Consider the following 20018-nt stretch of genomic DNA (forward strand, 5'->3'; position numbering starts at 1 on the left):
GAGATGAATGTGCATGGGTGCATAAGGCAAAGTTTAGCTTCCATCATCCTGTGAGGGATAGAAATTGGGGGAAGGGGAGATCCTACACTACGAAACAGAGAGTAGAGAACACTGGTAATTGTTTAGCACAAGTTAAAAAGGAATCCCAAGAGGGTGGAAAGGAGGTGAAAGGCCTCTGGAGTTTCCACTGTGTTAAAGTGGGACGAGTAAAGTCATAGTGCTGGTTGTTAAAGAATGGCACTGTATGAAAAGATGTGGTAAAAGAAGCTAAGCCAGTGGCATTAGTGAAAGTAATAAAGGAAACCCAAGGAGCTGCAGGGGAGTGCACAGCCTAGGCACGGGCTGGGTGTGGAGTTAGTGCCTGATCTCTATAAAGAATTCGCCTCTGTGGGTAAAGTTTACTCGGAAAGAACAGGGGGAGAAGGGAAAGAAGTTATAATTTTTAGAGATACTGGATCTGACCAATCTGTAATACTAAGAGATGAACATATTTGCACTCTTTCTGATCTGTTTCCCGAGAGTGTGGTAATTTGATATAGATGGACAGAAATTTAGAATTCCCCTGTGTAAAATCAGGTTGGAGTGCCAACTCAAGGCTGGGGAAGTAACAGTAGGCATGATTGACAGAGTGTCAGTTCCAGGAATACAAGGTGGGAGTGCGACCCATTGTTGTGGAGAAGTCCATGGAAAACCAGGCACTGAGGAGTTAAAAGAAAAATACTCTGGAATTTTCCCCATCTCTGTAGTAACAAGATCCCACTGTCATCAGTCACAGCACGAAGCAAAAACTAAAGAGAAAAATTAAGGAGTTGAGGACACCCTGTTTGACGTAATGGTGCAGGGAAAACCTGAACACGCAGAGGGTCGGGCAGAAGTGTTTAGTCCTGAAAGGATAAAGGACTTAGAACAGAAAGACGAAGCAATAAAGATACATATGTTGATGCATACGCAGAAAAGGAAGCAGAGAATATTCCTGAGGGTTATTATCTTAAAGCTAGAATCCTAAGACGAAAATGGAGACCACGGCAGGTTAGTGCAGAGGAGAAATGGGCGGGAGTGGACCAGATTGTGTTGCCAGTGGCATAAAGACAGGAAGTGTTATGGCTAGCACACAAACTACCTGTAGGAGGTCAGCTACGTGTACAGAAGACTCAGACTAAGGCACAAAAGCATTTCTATTGGCCTGGAATGCTCAAGGATGTAGTTAACTTTTGCCATACATGTCGTCATGCCAAATGGTAAGTAAGCCACAGGCAGTAATAAAACCAGCACCTTTGCCAATTCCCGCATTCGAAGAACCTTTCATGTGCGTTATGATTGATAGGTCCCCTCCCAAAAACTAAAAGTGGGAACCAGTATTTGCTAACTATAATGGATGTGTCTACCAGATTTCTGGAGGCAACTCCATTACAGAGTATTAAAGGCAAAAAGGGTGGTAGAGGAGTTGGTAACTTTCTTCACATGGTATGAGCTACACAGAGAGATTCAATCAGACCAAGGGTCTAATTTTCCTGCTAGGCTATTTAAGCAAGTTATGGATAGCTTAGGCATACAGCACTTTAAATCCAGTACGTATCATCCTGAATCCCATGGCACTTGACAAAGGTGGTATCACACTCTGAAGACCATGTTAAGAACATATTGTCAGAATTACCTGAATGATTGTGTTGTTTACCATTAGAGATGCTCCAAACAAATCTACTCCGTTTACTCCCTTTGGGTTAATATTTAGACATAGAAGCCCTTTGAAATCAGTTAAAAGGAAATTGACACAGACCAAAGTTGGTGATCTCACACTTGGATTATATATCGGAGGTGAAGGAGAGATTAAATTGGATAGGTGAGTTAGCTAAACAGCACCTGAAGAGGGCACAGCATAGAATAAAGCAGATGGCAGATTAGAAACTGAAATTCAGACATTTTCTCGCAGGAATGACACATTAGTATTGTTACCAATCCTAGGAGATCAAAGCCAAGTTTAGTGGTCCCTATCAAATTGAGAAAAAGTTGAGTCAAGTAAACTATCTAGTAAAGATGCCAGATTGGGGAAAAAGCTGTATCGTGTATGTCATGTGAATATGTTGAAACCATGTTACAATAGAGAGAAGGAACTGGAGAATCAGGTCGTAGTTACTGCCCTGCAGAGTGAGGAATCAAATCCAGATGTTGTGAAGCTTAATATGCCTCAAATACATCAAACAGTGAGGAAATCCTTGAGTGGGATAGGTTAGTGAACTATCTGTGTCAGGAGCAAAGAACACAGTTGAAAGGTTCGTTGCAGCAGTATTAGGACATATGCAGGAATAAGATTGGGGGGCGGGGGGGGTTACTAATAGTATTGTGCAGGAGGTAGACGTCAGGAATGCTTTTCGATAAACAACACCCTGACAGGCTGAATCCTTTCAAAGCCACACAGGTCCAGAAGGAAGTGGATGTGATGCTCAACGACGATATCATTGATCGGAGTCCGAGTGAGTGGAGTTCACTGGTCGTGTTAGTTCCCAACCTGACAGGAGTCAACAATTTTGTGTGGACTATTGGAAGGTCAAGGCCGTAACAAAGTCAGACTCCTATCCAATACTGAGATCGGAGGACTGTATAGAGAAAGTTGGACAAGCCAGTTACATCACAAAATAGGACTTGCTGTGTGGCTATTGGCAGGTACCTATTTTGGAGAAAGCGAAAGAAATTTCTGAATTTGTAACCCCAACTGGGCTATATCAATTCAAAGTGATACCCTTTGGAATAAGAATGCACCACCCACATTCCAAAGACTCACGAACAGATTTGTGGCTGGGTTAACAAACTCTGTTGGGGGCTTTTGCCCGAAGCGACGATTCTCCTGCTTGGATGCAGCCTGACCTGCTGTGCCTTTCGAGCACCACACTCTCGACTCTAATCTCCACCATCTGCAGACCTCACTTTCACCATTGGACATGGAAGGTTGACCCCAAGGCACGCAAAGAGAAGGCCATGGAGGAATTTCCATGACCAACCTCTAAGAAAGAGGCGCTTCGATTTTTGGATCTAGGTGGATTCTACCAGAGGTTTGTCCCGAAACTGCAGCAGCACAGTGGCACCGCCAATTGATTTGCTGAAGAAGAACACAAACTTTCAGTGGACCAAACAATGCCAGGAGGCATTTGACAATTTAGGAACAGTGTTAACCACCGCACCAGTTTTAGCCACAACAAACCTTTTGAAACCCTTCAAAGTTGCAATCGATGCTCGCAACATAGGATTTGGAACTGTACTACTACAGGAAGATGGTGGTGGAATTGAACTGCCAGTTGGTTACCTTTCAAAGTAACTTTTCAAAGAGAAAATACTGTACAGTCAAAAAGGAATTATTGATTTTGGTACTGGCCTTACAACATTGTACATGACATGAACATGAAAATGTGTCTGAGACAGTTGTGTACATGGATCACAATCCTCTTACATTCTTGGAACGATTTAAAGACATGAATGAGATTTTGTTGGAGTCTTATGTTAAAGAATTTACAAATCGTACATGTTGTGAGTCATAAGAATGTGATAGCAGATGCGTTATTGTGGATTTAATGGATAAAGTATAGATAAAATTGAACAGATACTGTGTCTGTGCGCAAGTTAATATGAACTTAGATCAATGTCCTATGTATTTCATAGTAATAGGGTTAAGAATTAGGAAAAAAAAACATCTTTTCATTATGATGGTTCATTTTTTTTCCATTGGGGGAGGCTGTTATGAAGTTGAAGACGTGTACTGTATCTTTAAGAGAGAGTGAAGCTAGCAACTGATGACTGATTTAGCTGTCATAGAGTGTGCTGGAAAATTGGACGATGTAACATTTGGCAGTAACCTAGATACCTGAGTTGTTTTCACAGCAGTTTGAATTTAACCAAAGGTACTAAAACCTAATCAAATTTGAATTTTTCTGTTTGGCAACATTGAACCAATGAGTGGATCTGATGTTTGGGATGTAAAAAATGCAGGTATTTTGGACAGTTGGCCAGAAAGAGTACCGACTGCTATTGTAAGACTGTTCTTCACCACGGTCTGTCAAAGGTAGCTTTTTCATATGAAACATCTTTATAGCAGAAGACCAAAGACGACCCAGGGAGATCTACAAACAGAGGAAGATCGACACCGGAGACGACAGCCACTGCCTGCTTTTGAAAAATCAGAGTTTTTCTGTTTATTCATCAGTTTATTACATGTCTCATTTGCATCTAGATATGTTTTGAACGATAGTGATGGATACATTGTAATTTTATTCCTTTACTCTATCCCAATCCCAAAACTCCTGCAACCCCTAGTAGCAGAAGTACGCTCATGATTTAAACATTACTGAAATGTTCGTAAGCATTCCAAAGTGCCCAATTATGTTTAGGTTGTGTCACAGTCGAAAATATTTCCACTTGAGAAAAGAACTGCTGCTGCAGTTGAAAGAAAGGTTGTAAAAACCAAATAAGTGTTAAAAGTTGTACATTTTTTGAAAGTCCTGTTCATTCAGTAAGGGGCTGTTTTGTATTTTCAGTAACTGCCTACATGTTGTGGAGCCTATGCCAGTGCCGGGCAGGGATGTGGAGGCTTACTGTTTGCTGTGTGAGTGTAAATATGAAGAAAGAAGCACCACTACGATCAAGGTACAAATAAACCTTCTTCATTACCTCTGATTAATTCAGCTTCCCCAACTCCAAGCCCCATGATGAAGCGCTATTACCGAGGTTGTTCATCTAAATGACCCGTTTAGTGGTGTCCTGCAGTTGATTTGTAAACACCGCTTTGGATTTATTTCATGCTTAGAATTGTACATCATAGAGAGAGGGAATTTGGCCTATTCTATCCATGCTACCAATTGATAGGCTGAGGAATGGCAGATGGAGTTCAGTTTAGATAAATGTGAGTTGCTGCATTTTGGAAAAGCAAATCAGAACAGAACTTATACACTTAATGGTAAGGTCCTAGGGAGTGTTGCTGAACAAAGAGACCTTGGAGTGCAGGTTCATAGTTCCTTGAAAGTGGAGTTGCAGGTAGATAGGATAGTGAAGGAGGTGTTTAGTATGCTTTCCTTTATTGATCAGAGTATTGAGTTTCAGAGTTGGGAGGTCATGTTGCGGCTGTATAGGGCATTGGTTAGGCCACTTTGGAATATTGCATGCAACTCTGGTCTCCTTCCTTTTGGAAGGATGTTGTGAAACTTGAAAGGGTTCAGAAAAGATTTTCGAGGATGTTGCCAGGGTAGGAGGATTTGAGCTATAGGGAGAGGCTGAACAGGCTGGGGCTGGTTTCCCTGAAGCATCAGAGGCTGAGGGCTGACCTTATAGAGGTTTACAACATTATGAGGGGCATAGATAGGATAAATAGACAAGGTCTTTTACCTGGGTGGGGGGTTCAGAACTAACGGGCATAGGTTTAGGATGAGAACAGAACGATATAAAAGGGACGAAAGGGGCAATTTTTCATGCAGAGGGTGGTGCATGCATGGAATGAGCTGACAGAGGAAGTGGCAGAGACTGGTACAATTGCAACATTTAAAAGGCATCTGGATGGGTATATGTATAGGAAGGGTTTAGAGGGATATGGGCCAAGTGCTGGCAAATAGTTTGTATAGGTTAAGATGAAGGTCAGCATGAACGAGTTGGACAGAAGGGTCTATTTCCATGCTGTATATCTATATGACTCTACTACTCTGAATTGAAAAATATACTTTAACATTTTTGGGCAACATGTTTCAGCTCATCATAACTTGCTAGATTAAAAAAAAATCCTGATTCTCCTTACGGTTTAATTTGGCAGTTCTTAGTTTGAAGAATAATAGTCTCCGAATTCTGTAGCAGTCCTTCATAGAATCATCATAGGGTCCTTACTGTCTGATAGCAAGTCGTTCGGCCCAACAAGTCCACACCAACCATCCGAAGAGCATCCACTCTGACCCAACTCCCCATCCTATCCTAGTCCTGTTACCCTGCATTTCCCATGGCTAATCCACCCAACCTGCACATCTTTGGACTGTCTAAGAAACCAGAGTACCCGGAGGAAACCCATGCAGTCACAAGGGTTTTGTGCACACTCCATACAGACAGTCACCCGAAGCGGAGTACCTGGTGCTGTGAAGCAACAATGCTAACCACTGCGCCAGCCCTGGTTTTGGTTTGGTTAGTGAAAATGGGAAGAAAGAATTTAAGCTAACTCAGCCATTGCAGCTTGGTCACACCCAGTTCATTAGTATTGGGAATCATATATACAGTCAACCATATCTGATACAGACGAATAGTACTCCAAAACACTACCATCTTCATTCTGAAGATTGTTTTTGTTTATGAAAGGTCCAGAGTGGTCACACGGCCAACAAAATGGAAACTAATGCTGAAAATATTGTGTAATATTTGTTATTTAAAGAAATCAATTTGTATCATAAGATGTAATGGAAACAAAAGCAAATATGGAGTTGTTGATTATGAAAAACTGAAGATTCATTTATTCTTTGTAAATCTTGATTTGACAGGTAACAATCATCATTTACCTTACTGTTGTTGGAGCTCTACTGGTGTATATGGCATTCCTGATGATAGTGGATCCACTTATCCGAAAACCGGATTCATATATTCAACCTCTGCACAATGAGGAAGACACTGAGGTATGGAAAGTGAATTATAATTCCAGGTGGATTTTTACAATAAGCCTGCGAATCATTCACCTTTACGTGATTGATCAGTTCCAAATGTGAGAACTCTTTATATGGAGTTTAATTTGTGAACACAGGTTAATTTTATACTCTGCATTTAATACCGGTTAATGAACTTTTTAACATAGAATGAGATTTTCTTCTTTTAGTTCTTTTTCATGTTATTCTTCGTTGTTTCCCACTGCTTTTCAAACTGTTACAGATGATGACACTGCTTATGATCATGTTTATTATTCAATGTTCCTTCAATAAATAGGAATTCTACTTAAGAAGGTGTGCAAAAATTCATATCAAACATGTCTTGGCTTAAAGTACCAAACCAAAAGCTGGCTGCTCATGAGAGGTATATTCTAACAATGTGGGTTGGATGAGCTCTGTCCAGAGCTATCAGCGTTTTGGAAATCTTTGTTCCTAAGTTTTATTGATAATCACTTAATAGATCAACAATCCACTTGTCTGGCCATGTCGCAAAAAAAAAGCATTGTAGTAACCAAGTACTTGCACATTATAAGTAAAAATGAAAGGAATTGAATAGGAGAAGAGATACTTGGAAAGGGATTTGAGAGTGTACAGACATCACACTGAGAATACAGCTAGAACTAATCTCCAGAGATTACACTCTGGATATGAATGTGCTCACATTGGCTTTGCAATGTACCATTATCATTAATTGCTGTCTCACTCTCTGTTGAAATGTCATCATTAATTGCTCAATACATCACTCTCCAATGTAATGGTCGTTACTCAGTACTGTACTTTGCAATGTAATGTTATGCTTCACTATCTCGGGCAGCTTCTGAGGTTTGAAGTCTAAAGAAGAGAATATATTACGATATCTTTCAAAAGTCTTGATATACTGCTGTGGGCTTTAGGTTTGGCTTGTTGATTTGAAAATCTGTATACGACTTGATTAGCTTCTTGAGTAATGTACTGTAGAATCTAAATAGACCTCATGTTTGATTCATGGCTTGTACTCAATTGACTAGATAAGCAGTTACAGAATTGTTAATAGTCACAGTGCCTCCAGGCTGAGAATAACAAATCAGATATGTTTACACTCCTTGTCTGGTAGATCCTTCTAGAAAGTACAGATTTGCTTTTCATAGAATTTGAGATTACTTTACCAAGTCCCTGAGCATGATCACAGTAGAAAAGTATTTTGCAGGGCTAATCACTTCCCAGTCGTCAGAATCCGTAAGGAAATAAGGGAAAGACGTGATATGATGTTATTTGCAATACAACTGGCAGAAGCATGGATTACTCGATGGTAAAGATTAGGTCACGTTATTGACTTTCCACTAGAAATGTTGCTCGAAAACATCCAATAGTAGTGAGGAAAGAAAAAGAATCCCACTCACCCCTGCCACTAAGAAAGCTGAGATCAGCAATGTCAAAGGAATACCACCTCCTGCAGGTTTCCCCGCAGGTCATATGCCATCCTGACCTTGTTGTGCATTCCAGTTTCTTCATCTGGTGGTGAAGTGAACTGGAATGCTTATGAGGTATCATTGGCATTGTTGGAGTCATTAAAGTCCTTCAGCGAAAGACATCTGACATCCTTATCTGGTCTGACATTTGTGTTTCCAGATTCACCTCCAAGTGTTTACTCTTAAATGGCTGAGCAAGCCACTCAGTTGTATCAAACTGCTAAGAAGTCTATGAAAAGGAATGGAACTGTGCAGAACACCTGGCACTAGCACTGCCACTCGACAATGACAAACCCAGCCCTGTCAATTTGCAGTGACCTACTTATTAACATCTAAGGGCTTGTACCAGAATTGGGAGAGCTGATACACTGATTTTGAGGAAGAGTCTGATATAATTGTCATCACAGAATTTTACCTTGCAGGCTATGTCACAGGCACCACCATCATAATCCCTGCTTATGTGTTGCCTCACCCACAAGACAGATTCAGCAGAAGTGGTGGCACGGTGGTATACAGTCAGGAGAGGGTTGTCCTGGGAGTCCTCAGCATTGACTCTGGACCCCATGAACATTGGTTCAAATATTGGCAGGGAAGCCTCCTTTCTGATGCCTACCTCCCAGACCCCTCAGCAGGTGAATCCATACTCTATGTTAAATGAGGAGAAAGTGAGGACTGCAGATGCTGGAGATCAGAGCTGAAAATAAGCGCAGCAGGTCAGGCAGCATCCAAGGATCAGGAGAATCGATCCTTGGATGCTGCCTGACCTGCTGCGCTTTTCCAGCAACACATTTTTAGCTCCTCTATGTTAAACACCAATTTGGGAAAAAAAGCATTTGAGTATGGCAAGGGTATAGAATGCACTCTGTCTGGGGGGACTTCAATGCCCTTCCCCAAGAATTGCTCAGCAGTATCACTAACCACCAAATTAGTCGAGTCCAAAAGGACATAAATACTAGACTGGGTCAGCTCATGGTGAAGACACCAACAAGAAGGAAAAATATGTTTGACCTCATCCTCCCCAATCTACCTGTCCGAGATGTATCTGCCCATGACGGTACGAGGAGGAGTTTTTACATTTTTTTTCTGTGATGTGGGTGTCACTGCAAGGCTAGAATTTGTTGTGCATCCCTAATTGCCCATGAACTGAGTGACTTACTAGACCTTTTGGAGGACAGTGAAGAGTCAACCACGTACTGTGGGTTTGGAATCACATCAAACCAGATCAGGTAAGAGAGACAGATTTCCTTCCCAAAAAGACTCACCATCACTGAAGCCAGTTTTATGTTTCTGATTTAGTAACTAAATTTAATGTTCCACCACTACTATGGTAGGATTTGATAGCTTGTCCCCAGGGCATTAATCTGGCACTGTGGATTACTAACCAGTCCAGTGGCATATCACTGTCACCGTTTGCAAAAACACAGTACTTGTGAAGATGAAGTGCCCTCCTTCCATTGAGGATTCCCTCCATCATGTTGTGTGACATTGCCACTGTGCTAAATGGAACAGGTTTTGAACAGATCTAGCAATTCCAGAAAATATCCATGATGCCCTGTGGGTCATGAGCAGCAGCAGGACTGTGTTCTCCAACCATCTGTAATCTCACAGCTTGGCACATCCTCTACCCCTACCATCAAGCCAGGTGATCAGCCCTAGTTGAGTGAAGATCGCCAAGAACAGCACTGAACATACCTGAAATTGAAGTGACCATCTGGTAAAGCCACAACACAGAACCACTAGCATGTCTCACAGCAGAAGCAGTATGCAATAGACAGGAGTAAATGATCCCATAATAAATGGATCAGTATAAACTCTGCAGTCTGATGATATCCAGCTGTGAATGGTATTGGAAAGTTAAACCACTAACAGGAGCAGGATGCCCCATAACGATCCACATTCATAATATGGGGGGCAGAGCACTTCACTACAGAAAAAAACCAAGGGTGAAGCATTTGCAACCATCTTCATCCAGAGGTGCTGAATGGATGATCCCCAGCATTACCAATGTCACTCTTTAACCAATTTGATTCATTTGATTTGATGTAAAAAAATTAGCTGAAGGCACTGGATACCTCAGAAGCTATGAGCCGGACTACATTCGGCAGCAGTACCATATAAAAAGGATTAGCTGCACGAAACTATTTCAGTGCATCTACAACACTGGGATCTACCTAGCAATGTGCAAAATTGCCCAAGTATGTCCTGTCCACAGTAAGGAGGGAAAATCCAACTTAGTCAATTAGTTCCTACTGGTCTAGCTTTGCAAAGTGAGGGAATGGGTTTTTAACTGTGCTGCCAAGTGCTGCTTTCTCCTTAATAACCTCATTGACCTTCAGTTTGGGTTCTGCCAGGATCACTCAGCCCCTGACCTCATTAAAACATCTTCCAAATGTAGGCGAAAGAGCTGAATTCCAGAGATTAGGTGAGAACGCTTGCCCTTGACATCAAGAAAGCATTTTTCTGAGTGTGGCATCATGGAGCTGGAATCCGAGCAAATCAGGGGGAAAACTCTCCAGTGGTTGGAGTCGTGCTTGCAGCAAAGGAAGATAGTTGTTGGAGATTATTCATCTTTAATCCTGGGACATCTCTTTCTGCAAGAGTTCCTCAAGCAGTGTCCAAGGCCCAACGTTTTCAGTTGTTTCATCCGTGACCATCTCTCCTCCTCCTCCACTCCACCCCACCCCACCCCCAGCCAAACGCACAATTTAGCGTCATAGAGATGTACAGCATGGAAACAGACCCTTTAGTCCAACCCGTCCGTGCCGACCAGATATCCCAACCCAATCTAGTCCCACCTGGCCCATATCCCATCAAACCCTTCCTATTCCTATACCCATCCAGATGCCTTTTAAATGTTGCCATTATACTAGCCTCCACCACTTCCTCTGGCAGCCCATTCCATACATGTACCACCCTCTGCATGAAAACATTTCCCCTTGCGTCTTTTTTATATCTTTCCCTTCTCACCCTAAACCTATGCCCTCTAGTTCTGGACTCCTCCACCACAGGGAAAAAAACTGTATTTATGATTTTATAAACCTCGAGAAGGTCACCCCCTCAGCCTCCTATGCTCCAGGGAAAACAGTCCCTCTCTATAGCTCAAATTCTCCAACCTTGGCAACATCCTTGTAAATCTTTTCTGAACCCTTTCAAGCTTCAGTACACCCTTCCGATAGGAAGGATATAATTGTACACAATATTCCAACAGTGGCCTAACCAATGCCCTCTACACTCTCAACGTGATCTCCCAACTCCTGTACTCAATACTCTGACCAATAAAGGAAAGCATACCAAATGCCGCCTTCACTATCTACCTGCGACTCCACTTTCAAGGAGCTATGAACCTGCACTCCAAGGTATCTTTGTTCAGCAACGTTCCCTAGGACCTTACCATTAAGTGTATAAGTCCCGCTAAGATTTGCTTTCCCAAAATGCAGCACCTCACACTTAATTAAATTCCATCTCCCACCTTTCAGCACATTGCCCCATCTGATCAGCACTTCCATCCACATTTGTAGTTCCTCAGATACAGTGAAGCCTTTATTCATATGCAGCAAGTTCTGGACAGCTTCCACGTTTGGGCTGATAAATGGCAAATGTTAGGACTTTGTACCACTTTTATAAGTTAAATCAGTGGTTCAGTGTTTAGCACTCCTGCCTCAACTTCATTTCTACCCTCTAGTGATTGTCTGTGTGGGGTTTATGCATTCTTCCTATGTCTGCGTGGGTTTCCTGCAGGTGTTCTGGTTTCCAGTTCAGTGATGTGCAGGTTAGATGGATTGGCCATGCAAAAGTGCCCATAGTGTCAAGCAATGTGCAGGCTAAGTGGGTTAACAGCGTTGTAGGGATAGGGAAGTGCGTCTGGGTAGGATGCTGTTCAGAGGGTTGGTGTGGATTCTATGGACTTAATAGCCTGCCTCCACACTGTAAGGGTTCTGTGATTTTATGAAGCTTAACGTGCATTTTGTATTTTGTACGTTTGGTAGTGAAGGTCATAGTTAGAGTTTTGCTTTAGAGTTTTCGTGAGTGGCTTTGAGAATTCTGGAAGTATTTTGTTTCCGTGCGTTTTTAATGAGGTATTACAATCCTTGAAATGAAGAGACAGTAATTAGTAGCTGATTTATTTTTAACAACCTAGAAAAAGTGTGCTGTTCCAGATTGACAGGATGTGGGGACACTGAGTGAGAGACAAAACCTATATGTCAGTCAACCAATAGGGAAAAAAAACTGAGTTTTCTCTAAAGTTAATGTAATGGTGAGCTTAGTTTGCAGTTAGTTTTAGCTGATTCGGGGAGAGCTTGCAGCTGAAGGCAAAACTATGAAGTAGAAGTACAGAAATTTACAGGAAGGAAGCCAGTTGAAGCTGTGCCAGCTGAGTAGGAGGGTTTGGTGTGGAGATAGCGATATCCCTTCACTGGAGTATTTGGTGTTGTAAGAATGTTTGAGGCAAAGGTAATATTGTGAATTTGAATGCTTTTCTGGGGTTTTTCGTGAAATTTTTTCAGATTTCTTTTTTGCTTGGAGAAATGTAGTTCATGTTTTCATACAGTCAGTTCTTCCAAAACGCAATGGTTGTGTTATTGTGCAACTCTGCATTATAGAAAAGTCATGCTTTATAAACCGTGCTTAAAGTGTTGGCAATGTAATCACGAAACAGCCAACACATGTTTTAAGCTTTCGCCCTTTACAAACGGCATCACCAATTCATCAGTTGCATTACAGCCAATTCGTATTGACGAAATGTACGTTATAGCAGAACGACCTGTATTTAAATAATGTTTTGCTCTTTACATTAAAAGTGTATAGACAGACTTTTGTGAATGGGTTTAGTGTCTGAACTCGAGCGTTTAAAAACATTTTCTGTGCAATCTAATTGGTCCAGCGTTTGCATCAGCTAAGCTCTTGATGCAAGTAACATACACAACACAGTGCCTTCTCAAACAGAAGTGATTCTAACTTAGCTCCATGAGCTTCAATGGCATTACATCCTGGGGGTCCTACTGACCAGAAACTGAACTAGAAAAGCCATATAGATTCAGTGCCTACAAAAGCAGGTCCGAGACTAGAATTTCTGGAGCAAGTAACTCTCTCTTCTTGACTCCTAAAACCCTAGCCACAAGACCCGAGTAAAGAATGTGATGAAATAATTTCCAACTGTCTGCTTTAGTGCAGTTCCAACAATACTCCAGTAGCAGGACAAAGCAGCCAGGCACCCAAACCAACATCTTTTTAATGTATAATTCCTCCACGCCGATGAACAGTGGCAGCTGCCTGTACCATCTGCAAGATTTTGTGCAAAAACTCACCTAGGCTTCTTCAATGGCTTTTTTGAAATGCACAAGCTCCACAGTTTTGAAAAACAAAGGCAGTGGTTGCATGGGAGCAAACCTGTAAGTTCCCCTCCATCTTGATTTAAAACTGTTACTTTTCCTTCATTGTCACTAGATCAAAATCCTCCGATTCTAACAATACTGTAGGTGTACCTTCCTCCTGACGAAAGGTTGAAACTCAAGTAAAATTGGCTGGACGAAGAAGTCTAATGAAAAGCTACAACGTGATTTACATGGTAATGATGATCCAAAAGGTAAAACCAGTAAAATTGGTTTGACTCTTTTTTTTATTCTTGGCAGAAGCCCAGTGTGACTGGTTCATTCATTTCCAAGTATTACTGATTTTTGTTACTGGACTTTCCTCAAGCTGGAACTTTTCTCTATTAACATAGAAACATTGCCTAGATAGGATTTTAATTCCAATTGGACATTTTTTTTATTGCGTCGAAAGGTTGTGGTCTCGGACTTATTCAAGGTTAAGGTATTTAATACAGACTGACATTCCTGTGCAGTACTGACAGACTGCTGCATTGTCAGTGATGCATTTCAGATATGACACTAAGCTTAAACACTTTTTCTGTTCAGGTGAATATCAACAATTCTGTGACAGCATTCAAAGCAGTGCATTAAGTTCTCTTCCTTCATTTTTCCACCCCTGCCACTGCAAAGATGAACTACTTGTTCACCTTACTAATATTTGTGAGAATGTTCTAGTTCAGAATGATGCCTGCATAGCTTATAAAGTATACTTATGTGCAGCACATGAGGATCAGGTAATGATCTTGCAGTAACAATAATAGCATGTTGTATAAATGTGAGCCTTGCATATAGTGCTAATGTTTCTACTTTCTGGTTAATATTCCAATCACTGAACCTGTTGTCCCAAACATTACTTTCAGGATACATTTTGTTGAGTATTTCCCCCTTCTTGTTATTTTATTGTCGGGTAACTATGTTTAATCTTTGACTAAGTTTTTTTGCTTTCAGAATTTCTTATTTAATGGTTCTAGCTTTTAAAATTACCTGTGTAATCTAAAAATAAAACGTATATTTAAGATCAAACAACTTTTTTTTAAAAAGCTTACCACGCTTCCTGCCACTCCTGTTTTAATAGATTTATTGCAGTCATTTCCGACTTTGTTTACAGTGTAGTGATGCTTCTAATACTAGGTTGGGTAAAACTTATTCATGCCAGTCTGTGTGAGGGCTGATGAGAGCCAACGTAGGTGGTCTGATGATAACAAGAGGAAATGAATTTTACAAGTGCTTATTATGAGGTAAGAAATCACAATGTTAGGCTGGTCGAATGTCAGTGAGCAACGCACAGTCAGCCACTTCAGGATGTCATCAGCAGTTTAAAAACAATCTCCATTTATGTTTCGAGACGATATCTGGACAGAATAGAAATCTCAAGTCGTCACAACTTTTACCTTATGTGGCTATGCCATGATGTTGAGTGGCGTCTGAAATCCGAGATTTCACTTTGTTGATGGTTCTCATTCTTTTTGAAGTGGATGTTATGAGCACCTAAAACTAATTTCCATACACCTGTGATGGGCCTGATTGAGCATGAGTCTATGCCTGGTCTCCTCACATAGACAATGCCGCATAAAGTAGAAACTCTGCTGAGTTGACCAGCACAACATTGGAGGCCTTGATGCTCCAGGATTGAGTGGAATAACAACTAGTTTTTTTTTGTTGTTTGCAGTTGTTTCCTGCTAACCCTTGCTGGGAAACCTGTTATTGTGGTGAGGTTGGGATCAGGTTGCAGGATGCTGCTGTCCTAATCACCTGTCAGTACACTGTCAGGCGCACTCTCAAATAATAATTCGGATAAGCTACCAGAGAGCTTTTGAGACTCCGTTCTCACCCTTTGGAACATTTATGCCTTCAGGATGGGAGGAACTAGAAAAGATAGTTATACAAATAAAAACTATACAATGTATACTCATTTTAGCGGGTGAAAGTCATTAAGCGTGGATTTAATTTGATTTGACCTGAATAGTACAATTGTTAATCAGTCACAATTAGTTAAAAACAGGCATTGTGGTCCTTCAAAAAAGGTGTACCCATCTACCAGTAGTCACTGTCGATGGGCTACATCCTTGACTTTAACCGATCTTCATTTCTATGTTAGGATGAAAGACAGAGTAAATTCTAACATTCCTTATGCAGAGGAAAATATAAATAGAACTGGAAGGAAACAAAAAGTCTGATTTCATTTCTGACAGAAATTTTGATAACCATTTAACACGGTATAACACTCAAGTGCTCCAAGCTGATGGAATAGCGAGGCTGACCTCTCAAAGTGTCTCTCATCTCTATAAATTCAATTTTTCATGCCTTTTTTTTCAAAGAAATAAAACAAATCTTACTGCCCAATACTGCAACTTCTCCAGCGATAGGTACGTGAATAATCTGATATAAAGGTAATTTCTTCCTCTGTGCAGAGCCAATACTGTTCAAATTACACCTCTAATTATGTGCTGTGGGGTCTTGATAACAATAAAGAGAAGATTTTTTTTTCTAATTCATTTATGGGAAGCTGAGGCTGCATTTATTGCTGATCTCTTGTTGCCCCTGAGAAAGTGGTGGTGAGCTGCCTTGAACTACTGCAATCCATTTGTTGTAGGTACACACAGTGCTGTTAGGGAAAGAATTCCAGGATCTCGACCCAGTGACGCTAAAGTAATATATTTACAAGTCAGAATGATGAGTGACTTGGAGAAGATCTTGCGATTAGTGGTGCTCCCATATATCTGTGGGTGCTGTCCTTCTAGATGGTGGTGATTGTGAGTTTGAATTCATCCTATCAATGCCCTTCATGACCTTGTACACCTCGATAAGGTCAACCCTCATTCTCCTACATTCCAAGGAATAAAATCCTATCCTGGCCAAGCTCTTCCTATAACTCAGGCCTGCTGGTCCTGGGAAAATCCTTGTAAGTCTTTGCATTCTATCCAGTTTAATTATGTCTTTCCAATACCAGGGTGTCCAAAACTGTACACAATACTCTAAGCGCGGCCTCACCAAAGACTAACATAATGTCCCAACTCCTATACTCAGTACCTCGACCAATGAAGGCCTTCTTCACCACCCTATCTACCTGTGACACCACTTTAAAAGAACTATGTACTTGTATTCCTGGGTTCCTCTGTTCCACAACACTCTTCAGGGCTTTACCATTAACTGTATAAGTCCTACCTTGGTTTGACTTTCCAAAGTGCAACACCTCACACTTAACTTTGAATTCCATTTGCCTTTCCTCAGCCCACAGCTCCATCTGATCAAGATTCTTGTCTAATTTTTGATAACCTTCCTATCAGCGATACCTTCTAATTTTGTATCATCCACAAACTTACTAATCGTGCCTCATACATTCACATCCAGTCACCAGTAAAGAAATTAAATGTGTTCTCAACTTTGCTATGAAATGGCTGATTTGTCTCCAGCAATCATTACAGCCTTAGTCTAACTTGAACAGAGAGGCTGAATTCCTGAATTTCTTGAGTAGCATATGCTAAACATGCCACTACTACCACTATAAAGATAAAGACAAACAGTGCATGGGAGTGTCATCTCCCAAATTCTCCTCCAAGCCACATGCCAACCTGACTTGGAAATATATCACTGTTCCTTCATCAAGTCAAAATCTCCAGAACGCCTTTGCTTAGCCAGACTAGGGGAATATTGGTTCAAGAAGCTGACTCACCACCACCTTTTCAAGAATAAATAGGGATACTCAATAAATGCTATCATTTATGCAAACAAATTATATTTAAAGCTCTCGGTGGTTATATGATTGAGCTTTCAAATCAATGGAAACTTGTTGGCACAGGGACTTGGAGGTTCCTGGCACTGCTGCCTTGCAGCACCAGGGACCTGAGTTTGATTCCTGCCTCAGGTGACTGTATTTGTAGAGTTTGTACATTCTCCCCGTGTCTGCATGGTTTCCTCCCACAATCCAAATATCTGCAGGTTGGTGAACTGGCCATGCTAAATAGCCCATAGTGTTCAGAGATGTGTAGGTTAGATACATTAGTCAGGGGTAAATGTTGAATAATAGAGTAGGGGAATGGGTGTGGGTGGATTGTTCTTCCGAGGGTCGATGTGGACTTGTTGGGCCAAGTGGCCTGTTTCCACACTGTAGGGATTCTATGATATTCAAATTTTAGTACTGATCAGCTTCACATCAATTCACATTCAGTGCCATAAAATTGCAAACATAGCCTTGATGCACAGAAACTGTAGCTGTCTGGTAATGGGTGGCGGTGGGAAATTTCAGACAATGAACCAAAAATGTAACATTCAAGCAGTTTATTAACACTACTGATTCACTGGAGGAGTCCAGTGTGTGGGTGGCCTGTGAGACATATCAAAACATTGTGTTCACGAAATGTATCTTCCTCACCCTTGCTATGTGAGCAACTCTTGGTTCTCACAAAGCTTTATAACAGGCTGCTGCAATTGAGTCTGATCTGCTAAGCAGCTCTAGCTGATAGCACTGCTTTTGTGTATTATGTGAATGGCAAAGGCTGAAGCGCCTCTCGTAGTTGCTTCCTGAGTTTGTGTCTCTGTGTAGCTTTGCATCTTTATACATGAATTATATAAATAGTTGCTGAGAATTTGGTGTTTTGACATTTTACTTCCCTTTGGTATTTTTGAGCTTTGATTACTTTGTGTTTCTTTGAGTCTACGTTTGCTTGAGTAAAAGCTCAAACTGTCAGTTTGCAGGAAGTGTGCTTGTTTTAGATTGTGCAATTGCATTCCTACTATAAGATGTGAATTAATCCCTTGAGTGCTGGGCGGAGATCTGAATCTGTCTGGCAGTTTATCTTGTCATGAGAGATTTGAGTTGCCCTTACAGCCATAGTTTTAATGCCTCACTGGTCAGTTTTTCTTTGTAGTCGGTGATTCTATTTGAGGAGACTCTTTGATCGTCACTTGTGCTATTTTCCAAATTATTTTCGTTGCAGGGGTAATGAAAGCCTATGGATTCTAGCCTGATTTTAAAAAGAGCTCCATTAAACCCACACAAAACAGTTTGTTGCCATTGGTAGGTTTGTTTTTCTGCAATGTTTCAGTACTGTCAACAGTTATTCATCGCGTAAACACACAGGAAAGTACCAGACTCTGCTCAGGGATCGGGATCAGTGTGATGCAAAGAGTAATGTTTCTGATGAGCTGTTCAGCGGAATGGTCAGAGAAAATAGAAGCTGTTAGGGTATTTTGGCTATGTCTGGAAGAGTTAAGTACTTTGTTAGATAGTAAACCATGAGTGGGGTAGCTTTTACCAGTCAAGGAATTAATTCATGTCACTCAATAGGAAAGCTCCTCCTCAAGAATGTTCAGTTTTACTTGAGCTGTTGGGGGTACAAAGTTACTTTAGTGTCAACAGGAAAGAGGTTAAAGCTATGACATTCGATGAAATACAATGTACCAAGAAACAAAACACTTACAACACATCTCATTCACTTGTACACTGGCCGAAGAATAATTCCCAAACATCTGTTAGGATTGGGTCCACTCTGCTGAGAACGAAGCCAACATGGCACAAATTATGGCAGGGAGGAGGGGTGTTGTAAGCAAATCAGAGGACAGATATTATGCCTGAATTTGTTTAACTTAACATTGTTCTACCTCCAGCTTGCATTGAGCTTCATTGGAACCACCTCATTTTTTCTTAGGCACCTGGACAGTGAACCCATTTTTTCTTTTCACACTTAACATTTACACATCTATCGCTCCTTTGGCATTATTAGCTCTCTCTTTTATCTTTTGTTGTTGGCACCCTCATCTGGTCCACTCACTCATCCCCAACAGCATAAAATAAGCTGTGGTGCTCACTGTTGGGTTCCTTGCTTTTTTGTAATATATATCAATTTAGACAAAAATGTAGGATGCATGATCACGAGGTTTGCAGATGGTACAATAATTGGCTGTGTGGGTGAAAGTGAGGAAGAGTACTGTAAGTGGCAGGGAGATGTCAACTAGGTAGGCAGCAATTGGAATTTATCCAAGATAAGTAAAGATTTAGGGAGTATAAACAAAGTTAAGAAATGCACACTAATTGTTCAGCTGCTGAGAAGTGTAGAGGAACAGACACCTTGAAATCTACGGGTTGAGAGTGTGGTTCTGGAAAAGCACAGCAGGTTCGGCAGCATCCAAGGAGCAGGAAAATCGATGTTTCGGGTAAAAGCCCTTTGTTAGGAATGTGACAACGAAGGGCTTTTGCCCGAAACCTAGATTTTCCTGCTGCTCAGATGCTACTGACCTGCTGTGCTTTTCCAGCACCACTCTCTCTATTCTAATCTCCAACATGCGCAGTCCTCACTTTCGCCACCTTGAAATATATGCCCACGAATTCTTGAAGGTCGCAGGAGGTATATCCAAAATGATTAAGATGACATTCAGGAAACTTCCTTTTATTAGCCACGATATGGAATATAAGAACTATGACATTGTGCTGGCATTGTATTAAAAAAACTGGTTAAACTACAGCTAGAGTATAACCTACTATTCTGATCATTACCTTATAGGCAAGGAGCCCTGAATTTTTTCAACCAGGAAGACAATGTCAGTCCCTG

The 20018-nt window shown here is 41.1% G+C and overlaps 1 protein-coding gene across 1 annotated transcript in view; it reads left to right on the forward strand.

Moving 5' to 3' along the window:
* Positions 1 to 20018, forward strand: part of tmem9 (transmembrane protein 9) — a 96115-nt gene that overhangs the window by 49109 nt on the left and 26988 nt on the right. The window contains exons 3-4 of the mRNA XM_072563416.1: positions 4524 to 4632; positions 6495 to 6626. Coding sequence (XP_072419517.1) covers positions 4524 to 4632; positions 6495 to 6626 — 241 coding nt within the window. The remainder of the gene's footprint in view (positions 1 to 4523; positions 4633 to 6494; positions 6627 to 20018) is intronic.

Source organism: Chiloscyllium punctatum, chromosome 45, assembly GCF_047496795.1.
Source record: "Chiloscyllium punctatum isolate Juve2018m chromosome 45, sChiPun1.3, whole genome shotgun sequence".
NCBI classification, from domain to species: Eukaryota; Metazoa; Chordata; class Chondrichthyes; order Orectolobiformes; family Hemiscylliidae; genus Chiloscyllium; species Chiloscyllium punctatum.